Source organism: Lipotes vexillifer, unplaced genomic scaffold (genome assembly GCF_000442215.2).
Source record: "Lipotes vexillifer unplaced genomic scaffold, Lipotes_vexillifer_v1.1 scaffold259, whole genome shotgun sequence".
In the NCBI taxonomy this organism is placed as follows: Eukaryota; Metazoa; Chordata; class Mammalia; order Artiodactyla; family Lipotidae; genus Lipotes; species Lipotes vexillifer.
The window spans coordinates 547,847-560,711 of record NW_006797031.1 but is presented as its reverse complement, the minus strand read 5'-3'; the positions used below and the strand labels follow the sequence as shown (position 1 = coordinate 560,711).

General features: G+C 41.2%; 2 protein-coding genes across 2 annotated transcripts in view; one reads left to right on the top strand and one right to left on the bottom strand.

Annotated features, from left to right (window-relative positions):
- The window catches only part of BMPR2 (bone morphogenetic protein receptor type 2), a 196,554-nt gene that overhangs the window by 116,737 nt on the left and 66,952 nt on the right, over nucleotides 1-12,865 (top strand). The gene's annotated exons all lie outside the window — the stretch shown is intronic.
- LOC103068861 (dipeptidase 2-like) overlaps nucleotides 8,857-12,865 on the bottom strand; it is a 26,956-nt gene continuing 22,947 nt past the window's right edge. The window contains 4 exon segments of the mRNA XM_082931460.1: nucleotides 8,857-9,204; nucleotides 9,400-9,570; nucleotides 9,691-9,760; nucleotides 10,062-10,202. Coding sequence (XP_082787586.1) covers nucleotides 8,857-9,204; nucleotides 9,400-9,570; nucleotides 9,691-9,760; nucleotides 10,062-10,202 — 730 coding nt within the window.

The window sequence follows — 12,865 nt, the reverse complement described above, 5'->3', positions numbered from 1 at the left end:
GATAGATAGATACCTGTTTTCTTATTGTTGCTGTTGTTGAACTATTTGAAAGTAAGCTACAAATATCACATGCATCTCTTAGAAATACAAGACATCATTCTCAAATCCAAGAAAATTAACAATAAATTCCATAATATCATGCAGTATTTAGTCCAACCACAGACTTCCCCATAATGACTTGTATAACTTTTTCTCAAAACAGAATCCAGTAAAGGTTGATGATACATTGCATTTGATTGTTTTGTCTCTTTAGTTTCTGTTAATCTAATACAATCTTCCCCTACCCCTATAGTTTTACTATACATGAAATAGACTTCTAGAGAGTTTAGGCCAGTTGTCCCTATGTTCTGGGTTTGTTAAATTGTTATTGTATTTTTAATCCCTTGAAATTTCTAAATTGGAAGTTAAGTCTAGAAGGTTGATTTCATTGGAGTTAAACATTTTGGCAAGAATACTTCATGGGTGATATTGTATACTTCTTATTGTATCATATCAAGCACAGTATCATTTAAAATGATGAGTCTCCATTGGAAATGTACATTTTTTCCTTTGCAATTAGTAGGTAATCTGCAGGTAGTTACTGTGGCACCGTGCAAACAATTTTGTTATTCAACAACCTTTTCACTTCATGCATTGGTAATCCTTTCCTAAACTTGTTATTATTTTAGGGTTATAAAATGGTGATTTTCTTATTAATTTATTGTATTAATAATAGCTGGCATTCTTGTGTTAAAAAAAGAAAAAAAAAGAAATTAACAAAAAGGTCGTTTTTGAGTATTACTATGAACTTGTGGGTTTTTATTTTAATGCTAAAATAACCATGAATTTGGCTAGAAGAGTGCTTTTAAGCTGGTTCTCTGTCCTTTTTAAAAAAGTAACACCTTTATTGAGATACAGTTAACATCATAATATTTTTTGGCGGTACGCAGTCCTATCACTGTTGTGGCCTCTCCCGTTGTGGAGCACAGGCTCCGGACGCGCAGGCTCAGCGGCCATGGCTCATGGGCCTAGCCGCTCTGCGGCATGTGGGATTTTCCCAGACTGGGGCACAAACCCGTGTCCCCTGCATCGGCTGGCGGACTCTCTCAACCACTGCGCCGCCAGGGAAGCCCCACATTCATCCTTTTAATGTATATATTTAATGTGTAAAAGTTGGTGTTTTTTAGTATATTCACAGTACTGTACAGCCATCACCACTATCTAATTGCAGAACATTTTCATTACCTCAACATAGAAACCCTAAACCCATTAGCAGTCACTCTCCATTACCCCTCTCCCCCAGGTCCTGGCAACCCTAATCTACTTACTGTCTCAGTGGATTCGCCTATTTTGGACATTTCATATAAATGGAATCATAGAATATGTGGTCTTTTGTGTCTCACTTTTTTCACTTAGGATAATATTTTCAAGGTTCATCCATGTTGTGGCATGTATCAGTAATTCATTCCTTTTTAGCAATAAATAACATAGTTGGTCCCCCATTCCATGGATATGGAGGGTCAACTGTACTCTGCCATTTTTATAATTGTCTTAAGCATCTGTGGACTTGGGTATCCAATCGGTTCCTGGGACCGATTCCCCTCAGATACCAAGGGACGACTATATTCCACTGTATGAATATATCGCTTTTTGTTTATTCATTCATCAGTTGGTGGACAGTTGGGTTGTTTCCAGTGTTGGCTATCAGTAATACTGCTATGAACATTAATGTACAAGTTTTTTTGTGGACATATGTTTTCAGTTCTGTGTATACCTAAGAGTGGAATTATTGGGTTTTATTGGTAAATCTATATACTTAACTTTTGATGAACTGCCAAACTGTTCTCCAAAGCGGATGAACCATTTTACACCACCACCAACAATGTTGTCCATGTCTACAAAAAAAGGCAACAGGGATTTTGATAGGTACTGTATTGAATCTGTAGGTAAATTTGAGGAATATTACCATCTTAATAATATTAAGTTCTTCAATCCATAAGCATGAGATGTCTTTCCGTTCATGTAGGACTTTTTCGTTTTGTGTTTTGGCCACACTACGTGGCTTGCAGGATCTCACTCTGACCAGGGATTGAACGCAGGCCATGGCAGTGAAAGCACTGAATCCTAACCACTAGATCACAAGGGAACTCCTCCCATTTAGGACTTCTTTAATTTCTTTCAACGATGTTTTGTAGTTTAGTGTACAAGTCTTAACACTTCCTTTTGCTAAATTTGTTCCTAATTATTTTTGTCTTTACTGTAGCTTATTGTCTTTAACCAAGATAGCTACACATTGAGTAGCCATTTATAAGAAATACATTTTTAAAATATTTAGTTTTGGTAAAATACATATAACAGAATTTGCCATCTTAACTGTTTATAAGTGTACAGTTCAGTAGTGTTAAATGTTGGTGGAAGGAGAAAATCGGAGGCTTTGGTGTTAATAGATGAATGTAGGAAGTGGGAGCAAAAGGGGGAGGAGAGAACTATTTTCCAGATATTCTTGGTAGCTTTACAGTTCTACTCTCAATTCATTTCCCTATCCTCAAGTCTACTATGGCATTTATTAAAGTAGCAGGGAGATGTAGCCACCCTAGTATGTCTGTCATTGGACCATTTTTGGCTGTCGATTTCACTTTCCCTTTATTCCCGCAATCATTTACTAAGTACTATAAAGTCTTAACTACTTTTTTAAAACTAAAAAATTTTTTTCATAGTCTTGCCAGTTACTTTGATTACCTTTCAATCCTAGGATACATCCACAAGACCTCAGCCTATTCCATTACATATCCCTATATTTTCTACTCATTTCCTCTGCATTTCCAAGATGTTCAGTAATTTGTTAAATTAATTAATTAAAGATTAATTGATAGAATGACTGACATAGCTTTGTGAAAATGGCTTACCCAACAAGATCTATTGGTTTAATGTTATGAGAAAGCAATGTTTGAAGGGTTATATATTAAGAAGAGAAACTCCTATTGACTTCAATTCTGAAGTGTTTTAAAATGAAAAAAAGAAATGGCATTCTTTTTTTTTCTTTTAATTGAACTAGAGTTGATTTACAATTCTGTGTTAGTTTCAGGTGTATAGCAAAGTTATTCAATTATATATTTATATTCGGTCATATTTATATACTTTATCAGATTCTTTTCCATTATAGGTTATTACAAGCTATTGAATATAGTTCCCTGTGCCGTACAGTAAATCCTTGTTGTTTATCTGTTTTATATATAGCAGTGTGTATCTGTTAATCACATACTCCTAATTTATTACCCCCCTTTCCCTTTGGTAACCATAAATTTGTTTTCTGCGTCTGAGTCTGTTTCTGTTTTGTAAATAAGTTCATTTGTATTATTTTTTAGATTCCACATATAAGTGATATAATATTTGTCTTTGTCTTTCTGACTTAGTTCACTTAGTATGATCATCTCTAGCTCCTTCCATGTTGCTGCAAATGGCAATAAGAAATGGCATTCTTTAATTTCAGTTTCTGTTAATACTGGCACAGAGATTAAAAGCCTGATGTTTAATTCAGAATTTCTATTTTAGAATTTATGGAGTATGCTTTTCTGCCTGCCTTTGTTTTTTTGTTATTGTTATTTGTTTTTTGGGTTTTTGTTGTTGTTGCCATGAAATAGAATTTTCCCTACTCATTTTTATATGCGATTTTATTTTTACTTTTTATAAATTTATTTATTTTACTTTTGGCTGCGTTGGGTCTTCATTGCTGCGCGTGGGCTTTCTCTAGTGGCAGCAAGTGGGGGCTACTCTTTGTTGTGATACGCGGGCTTCTCATTGCAGTGGCTTCTCTTGTTGCGGAGCATGAACTCTAGTTGCATGGGCTTCTGTAGTTGTGGCCCGCAAACTCAGTAGTTGTGACTCGCAGGCTCTAGAGCACAGGCTCAGTAGTTGTGGCGTACGGGCTTATTTGCTCCATGGCATGTGGGATCTTCCCAGACCAGGGCTCGAACCCATGTCCCCTGCATTGACAGGCAGATTCTTAACTACTGCGCCACCAGGGAAGTCCCTTATATGCGGTTTTAAAAGAGGTTTTTACAGAATTTTTTTCCCAATAGAAATTTATGCTTATATTTAAAACAGTAGTTTACAATTATTTCACTACAGAGACTTCTTTTTTTCTACCTGTCCTGAGTCTCTCCGTGCCATTTTGGGGATGATTTTGTCTACCACAGTGCATTTTATTTAGTAAAAGATCACTTATTTTCCCTTTAAAAAATTCAGTCAGACACATTTCAGTGCCAAGCCACCTAGCAAGTCAACATGGTATTTCTAGTTGCCAAAGCTGCTGACCAGAGGTCGGTGTTTTGAAGTGAAGGAAAAGGTTATTTCCTTTATCAAAGAATAAAAATACACTGAAATAAGTGCTAATAGTATCTGTAAAGCATTTTATAAATACTGGAAATTGTTACTGAGTTCTGGTCTTTATGTGTACGTATATATCCTTGATATTTTAAAAATAAAAAGTTATCCTTGAAAAAGGTGAGAACCATTCTCTTAGAGTGTTTTTTTAATTGTGGTAAAATATGCATAACATAAAATTTACCATCTTAACCATTTTTAAGTGTACAGTTCAGTAGTGTTAAGTACATTCACATTGTTATGCCAACCAGTCTCTAGTCTCCAGTCTCATCTTTCAAATCTGAAGCTCACAAAAGTTAAATAAAATGTTCATCTTTGGGGAGTATTACATTTCTTACCCCACAATACAACCAAAGCGCTTTGTTTTAAATAAACAAATATCGTTTATTTTTCCAATGTTAAAAGTTCATTCTGTAGTTAATAGCGGGGTTATAGGCATTTCTTACATAGACTTTTTTGTTTGGACGTTAATATGTCTACAGTTGTGAGAAAAACATGGGTAAAACTAGAAAAAATTTTTATTCTAAACTATTCCTAAATGCCTGATTTTTAAATAACTTGAAAGTTGTATATATTTGCACACATCTCTGTAAGATGTTACGTGAGCAGTAGGAGGTATACTCATTTATTTGTCAGCTGTTGCCAATAATACCTCATCAGTAAGCCACCTCTAAGTTCAGTGGCTTTAACAACAATCATTTATTCTCATAATCAGTGGTCTTGCAGATCTGCTGGAGTTTTCCTGATATAGGCTGGACTGAGCTCCAGGCTGCAGGGTCATTTCAGGTCTTCTCTGGGGCTCAGGATAAAGGGGCAGCATTCTACTCAGAACAATTCTTCTCATAGTGGATTAGTTGATCACAGAGAGTTCGAACAAAACTACCCAAGCATGTTTTAGATATCTGTTAGTTTTATATTTGCCAACTTCCTGTTGGCTGAGTAAGTCACATGGCTAAATTTATTGTCAAGGGGTGGGGAGCTACAGTCCATCTACCTCCATAGGAGGCCATAGCAAGAATGTGGATCTATTTCTGTTACAGAAAAGTGAGAATTTTAGGAAGTAAACAGAGTTGATTTCTAAACTTAAAAGGCAGATTTCTTTTAGCACCTATATATTTAGTACCAACTCTTTTCTGTATGTTATAAATTCCTCCTTTTAAAATAAAATTTGTTGTATAAAAGATTGGACATCTAAAATGTACCCACAAATGGTATAAATCAAAATTATTTTTACTCTGCTACCTTTTAATACAGATGTTTTAGTTAGGTAATTGTCTATGTTCTTTTAAATAGCCTGTCAGTTACTGTAAAGATCAATACTTTTTCTTTTTTATTAGGTTGGTATTTTTTTATATGGTAGATATTAATCCAGCTATATCAATAATCACTTTAAACATCGATGTCTTATTTTTTAATTTTAATTTTTATTTATTTATTTATTTTTTGCGGTACGTGGGTCTCTCACTGCCGCGGCCTCCCCCATTGGGGAGCACAGGCTCTGGACACGCAGGCTCAGGGGCCATGGCTCACGGGCCCAGCCGCTCCGTGGCATGTGGGATCCTCCCAGACTGGGGCATGAACCCGTGTCCCCTGCATCGGCAGGTGGACTCTCAGCCACTGTGCCACCAGGGAAGCCCTTAATTTTTAAAATAAATTTACTTATTTATTTTTGGCTGCATTGGGTTTTCATTGCTGCGTGTGGGCTTTCTCTAGTTGCGGCAAGTGGGGGCCACTCTTCGTTATGGTGCATGGGCTTCTCATTGCGGTGGCTTCTCTTGTTGCAGAGCACAGGCTCTAGACGTGTGGGCTTCAGTAGTTGTGGCACACAGGATCAGTAGTTGTGGCTCATGGGCTCTAGAGTGCAGGCTCAGTAGTTGTGGTACATGGGCTTAGTTGCTCTGAGGCATGTGGGATATTTCCAGACCAGAGCTTGAACCCGTGTCCCTTGCTTTGGCAGGCAGATTCTTAATGACTGCACCACCAGGGAAGTCCAGTTGGTACTTTTAGTTGATGATTTTTGAAGTGTTGGATCTATCAAAGGATTGGAGCTACTAAACAATCACTCATTTAAAAAGATTAATGTGTTTTGTTTTGCAATTTGATGTAATACTATGCTATTTTTTAAAAACATAAATTGCTTTTATCTCACAGAGATCATAAGATAACTATTTGTTTGTTTGTTTTTGTTTTTGTTTGAAAACCAAGATGGAGTTGTACTAAAACTGTTCACTTCTTACACTGCCTAGCATTTCATTAGTGCTTCTAAGTAGGACATGTAGGTGCCTCTAAGACAAGTTTGTAGACAAAAATATGTACAAGGAGGGGCTTCCCTGGTGCCACAGTGGTTGAGAGTCCACCTGCCGATGCAGGGGACGCGGGTTCGTGCCCCGGTCTGGGAAGATCCCACATGCCGCGGAGCAGCTGGGCCCGTGAGCCATGGTCGCTGAGCCTGCGTGTCCGGAGCCTGTGGTCCGCAACGGGAGAAGCCACAACAGTGAGAGACCCGCGTACGGCAAACAAAAAAAAAGTACAAGGAGAAGGAAAGGAACATAAAAAAGAAGGAAAGGTAAAAAGAGGAATTGGAAAAAAGAAGAGGTGAGGAGGTGAGAAAGAGAAGTGTCTGTGTTGGAGAATGATTCAGTAGCAGCAACAGTTATTCGAAACTCCCCTTGGCTTCATCAATGCCCTAGATATTGTGTCACTTTACCACCGTTCTCTCAGTGTCTGAGGAGTGGGGTTTGTAGGAACTAAGGAAATATTTATGAACAGTTTTGAGTGAGAATAATCAATGATGGATGATCTGATGATCTTTTCATGGAAGACCAGATGTGCATGTTTGAAGGTCTGTTTTAAAGAATTGGCGAACTGTGTGGAAGGAGTGGGATCTGTGGAGCTCAGCAGCGGCGAGGTACAAAACAAAGAACTGCTTTGCGCAAAGCCAGAAGGGATACACTGAAAGAATGATCAGAAAAGAATAATACATAGGAAATGTTTGTGCTCGCATGCAAGGAAACTTTGTGGGGTATCTATGGCTGCCAAAGTGACATCTGGCAGGATTAACTGGGTCACCAGACCCAAACAATGAGGACTGGGAAGGCAGCAATAACTGTGAGGCCTGGGCCCATGTGGGGGCAAGATTTTGAGAATGACCACTTAGGTGACAAAATGGGATTCCCATGAACCGCAGCTCTGGTTAGTTTCTGGTCTGGAGCCAGATCCTCTCTCTGATGCAGACGTGGGAGGACGGAGCGGCAGGAGCTGCCCAGCTGCTCATCTGGGAACTCATCCTCCAAGCGACGCTGTCCCTCGTTCTCCTCCCGTACCTGGAGGCGGCAGTCAGTGGGCAGCACCTCTCACAGCACCCCCGCGTACACCTGCTCAGACCACCTGCTCAGAGCTACTCTTTTGCCCAGCCCAGCCTACCTGTTCCACCTATCTGAAGACCTGTCGCACGTTTCCTCAAAGCACACCCCAGAGCTCTTCCTCACTCCAGCCACACCCCAGCAACTCCTCTGTCAGTACCGGGTATATGGACACGTCCTCCAGCCCCTGTAGGAACCTATGTGGCCAGCAGCCAGCCAGCTATTGGCCCTCAGACCTGTTCCCTGGTCCTGAGTCAGAAGCAAAGCCCTTATGTGTCCAGGGTCCACTGAACCGCAGCCCTGGTCAGATATGGAAAATGGAGACTTGGAGAGAGTAAATGATTCACTCCTGCTCTTCATCCTTCAGAGGAGGGCCCCAAAAGCACCCCGACTATTGATCAAAAGTCATTGAATTCTACTGTTAAGATCTGTGCCTTTCACTGAATGCAATTTTTGCCTGCATTTATAAAGAGAAGAAAAGATTTTTAAGAACTGAGTTGACCCCCCTGCATGCACAGACCCAACTGCAGGCAGAGAAGATGGTCAGCCCAGCCCAGACCTTGTTAAGAGTCTCCTCAGAGGCCATGGGTCTGCTGGCACTGGATGGGCCCAGATGCTGAGCAGATGAGCTCTGTGTGGTGTTTTAGACAAATATGATGATCTAGAGTAGGGCCAAACAGACAGGAGACCCCAGGAAGCAGACCCCGGGAGAGGGGAGATACCATTTGGGCCAGCATACCTGAGACTATGGTCAAGGCCATGAGGACCACAGTGTGGTGGGCACGGTGGCTCTGAAAGCCCCTCTGCTGCCCAGCCAGCCCAAGACAAGCCATGGGGAAGCACCCACCGGCCAGCCCCATCATAATCTCTGCCAATCCCAATGAACTTGCATCCAATAACTGCCCTGATGTGCTCGAAGTGATCTGAATAATGGGAAGTCAGCAGTGTGGGGCTTCCAGGGTAGGGGTGGGGGTGATGACTGGCCTCTGTTGATTCCCTTTTTGCAGCCTATAGGCCAAACAGGCCAGTTCCTTCATGGCCTGGCACTGAGAGTACCAACTAGAGGGCCCTGAGGTTTGATCTGAAGTGATCCCAGCTGGCTCTAGACTGGACTTCAGATTTGGAGTGGACCTCAGAGCACCCTGTTTGGGCCATTTCCCACCCAAGATTCACCCTGCCTCCCAGTCTCCTTGAGAACCTGTGGGGGCTCCTTTCCCCGGGTGTGGAGGATGAGAGAGGAACAAGAGTACAACTGATGAAGACCCCAGAGACCTAAGGAGCTGTCCAGTCCCTTGGCCAGAGGGGTGGACCGGTGGACAGTCAGCTTGGCCCCCAGCACAGCCACCTGCCTGTTCACTCTCTCGGCCCCTGTGAGGAAGGTGTTCAGCCCTGGCTTTGAGGTCAGAGTCGTCTCCTCTCTGGGTTTGTGTGAATGGAGGAGCCGCAGCCCTGGTCTGGGTGGTGTCTTGGCCCTGGGTTTCTGGGTTTGAAGGAGTATCTTACCACCTAGACCCCCACCTAGGGCTCAAGAGTTCAGGGGCTGTGGACCGTGGGTTTTGGGGGCAGAAGATATTTAACCTGGGGTTTGAGGAAATTGAGGGAGAAGAGGCTCAGGTTCAAGGGCTCCTGGTTTTAACCTTTTGCTTTAGGTATGAGGGCCAGGGCAGTCTCTCACCAGAAGCTGCAGGATATCATCAGGAACATTCCGAGTGTTCTTGCACACCCCCCGGACAGCTGAGTGGGAGAAGATGACAGGTGCCTGTGACAGGGCTCACTGTGCCACAGCATCCGAGAAATGGGACAAGTCCACCATCATGCCCAGGCGGTTCATTTCTGCCACCACCTTCTGCAGGGACAGGATGGGGAGAGGGCATCAGGGCTGCATTTATCTTGTGTGCATTTATCTGTAGGGAACAGGCGGGGCTGTACATTCATGTGGGGCAGGGTATGGAACCCGGGTGCTTACCTCGCCAAAGCCGGTCGGCCGACTGACATTGCTGTAGAATGGGTGGATACGCTTTGCTGAGCTCTGTGCCCTGCAGGATGGCCAGGAGGCAGTCTGACTGGTGGCCATGACTTGGCTACAAGAGCCTAGAAAGAGGTTCTGTCGAACCATCTGCACCTGCAACTCCCTGGTGCAAGAGGAGGGACCCAAACTGGGCTGTGCCTGGCAGTAGGAGGGCCCTTATGGGGATTCAGTCTTGTTCTGCAAACCTCCATTCCCCTCCCCACCCCATGTTCAGGGCCGGGTCACAGTGGTAAACTTGCTTTGGGCCGCAGTGTGATCTTGGGCAGATCCCTGCCTCACTAGGTCCTTACCATCTGCCCTGTGCTCACCAGGGCGTGTTGCAGGTGTGGGTGAGTGTCATGTAGCGCACACCCAGTGCATAGAAGGTATGCAAGATGGAGAGGCTACTGTCCAGTGAGTGGCCGCCCTCCACACCAGTGAGGCTAGCCAACTTCCAGGTATGTTGAGAGCTGGGGGCAGGTAGGTCAGATGATCATTTTCAGAGGCAGGGGTAGCTTACTGAAGTCCCTAACACCTATCAAAAAAAAAAAAAAAAGAATTGTCAAGTACGATAAGGTAGGTGCTTTGAGGGTAGGGGATGAGGAAATAGTCTGAGAACTATGGAATAGCTAAGTTAAGGATTTCAGTGGTTTATTAAGGATGGTTTTCTGAATGGTGCTAATTATATAAAGCCCTGTCCAGTAAGGCATGTTTTCCTCTATCCTATCTCTTAATCTCCAAGCTTTTCTTTCTGCTCTGTACTTCCCTAGTGTACCTTTTATTAACTCTGGCCTTTCTGGTTGCTACTACTGCCTCTGCTGCCAAAACATTAGAAACAGTGAGAGAATATGCAGCCCTTTCATTTGTCTGCTTTGTTTAATATTTTTTTCTTGCCAACAAAATTGGATACTTTAAAAGTACTAGGGCTTCCCTGGTGGCGCAGTGGTTAAGAGTCCACCTGCCAATGCAGGGCACATGGGTTTGAGCCCTGGCCTAGGAGAATCCCACATGCCATGGAGCAACTAAGCCCGTGCACCACAACTACTGAGCCTGCGCTCTAGAGCCCGCGAGCCACAACTACTGAACCCACGTGCCACAACTACTGAAGCCCGTGCGCCTAGAGCCTGTGCTCCACAACAAGAGAAGCCACCGCAATGAGAAGCCTGCACACCTTAACAAATAGTAGCCCCTGCTCGTTGCAACTAGAGAAAGCCTGCGCGCAGCAACGAAGACCCAACGCAGCCAAAAATAAGTAAATGAAATAAATAAATAAATGAAATTCCAAAAAAAAGCCCAGCTCCTTAAAAAGAAAAGTACTAAATAAAACTGGAAGACTAAATGTATATAGATATGAAATGTTTCTTTTCTTTGTTTTTCTGCTTTGTTTTTTGGGCTGCATCGGATCTTCATTGCGGTGCATGGGCTCTCTAGTTGTGGCATGCGGGCTCCAGAGAGTGTGTGTGCTCAGTAGTTGTGGCACGCCGCCTTAGTGGTCCCTTGGCATGTGAGATCTTAGTTCCCCAGCAAGGGGTCGAACCCGGCCACCCTGCATTGGGAGGCGGATTCTTAACCTCTGGACCACCAGGGAAGTCCCAGGACGTGTAATGTTTCTATGATGCTTAATAGGGATTACCTACAGTGGTCTTCTAATTATTATTATAATAAGTTCCAGACTCATTACAAAGAAAAATAACTTGTTATGTAGAACAGCAGCCCTGAATGAATTTTATCTGCTCATAACAGCACGGTTAAATCTTGAAAACATTATTGAATAACAAGATCCAAGGCACAAAAATTCTATTTATATAAAATTCAGAAATGGGCAAAACTAATCAGGTAGAGAATGTAATACTATCAAGAAAAGCAAGGAAATGATTACCACAAAAGGTAGGATACTGTCTTTTTTTGATGAAAAGAAAGGCTGTTATGACCCAGAAGGAGCAGGTAGGGGTTTGGGGAACCTAGATGTTCTGTTTCTTGGCCTAGGTGGTAGCTACATGAGTGTTTACTTCATAATAATTTACGGAACCCTGCATTTGTATTATAAACACTTTTGTGTATGTGGGTTATGTTTTGTAATACAAAGTGGTTTAAAATAAGGAAGACAATTATGGGAAAAACTAGAAAACAGGCAAACAAATTTAATAGAAAAAAGATAATTTTTCTCTACATGTTTATCTTGCTTTCCTTATTCAAGTGGGCACAAGTTACTATCATAATGAAGAGAACATCAGAGGGGGCGGGATTTATCTGTACAATGCAATTTATATTTTGCTGTCTAGTTGGCAAAGACTGGAAGATGTAACTTCCACTTTTATAGTTAAATTATTTCACGGTCATTTTCTGAGGGGTCTTTAGTATGAATTCTGGATTTAGAAGTATCATTTATATACCAGTTAGAAGAATTGACTAAGTATCTCTTAGTCAATCTGACTCTTTGGTATGATTCTGTATTGTGAGAATTTTAATTTTAATTTGTTTTGTTTTACATAATGAATATTGCAGTGATTAGATTTCTGTTTTCCTAATGTTAACTTAGGCTCAAATTGACTTTTCTTAGTTAGGTTATTGATGATTTGTAAGGAGTATGAAATAATTATTTTCAAAAGCTGTTGCATGCAGTAACAACACTTTTGTTTTATCGTATCTATATATAAAGGTAAAAAATAAAATCTCAGCAAAATAGCGACAATTAAGACCTGGTAGAATTATACCAAAAATATTTTGAGAACATATCTAATGATGTTTTCTTATACTTTTATGTTATTTTTTAAAGGTAGCATAGTCTTAAGATTAATCTTTATCTTGTATTTTCTTCTATTTACTAAAACTTCTTAACCTATTTATTTACATTCTATTTTTAAGCTTCTTATTTAATGACTTTATTCCAGTGAAATATAATTAACTTTATTTTTAATTCATTCTTTGATAAGAGAAACAAAATGCTGAACTTCAGTCTTAATCACAAAGCAGCTATTTTAAAGACATTAAAATTTTAAATACATAGAAGTTAAGATTGATAGGCACTGATTATCTTTCCTTTGTTTTCTTCTCAAACTTATTTTGGGGAAGGGGGTTTAATGCAGTTTGTTTCTCTTTCTCTCTCTCTTTCCCCTTAGTTTTCTGCTATTCC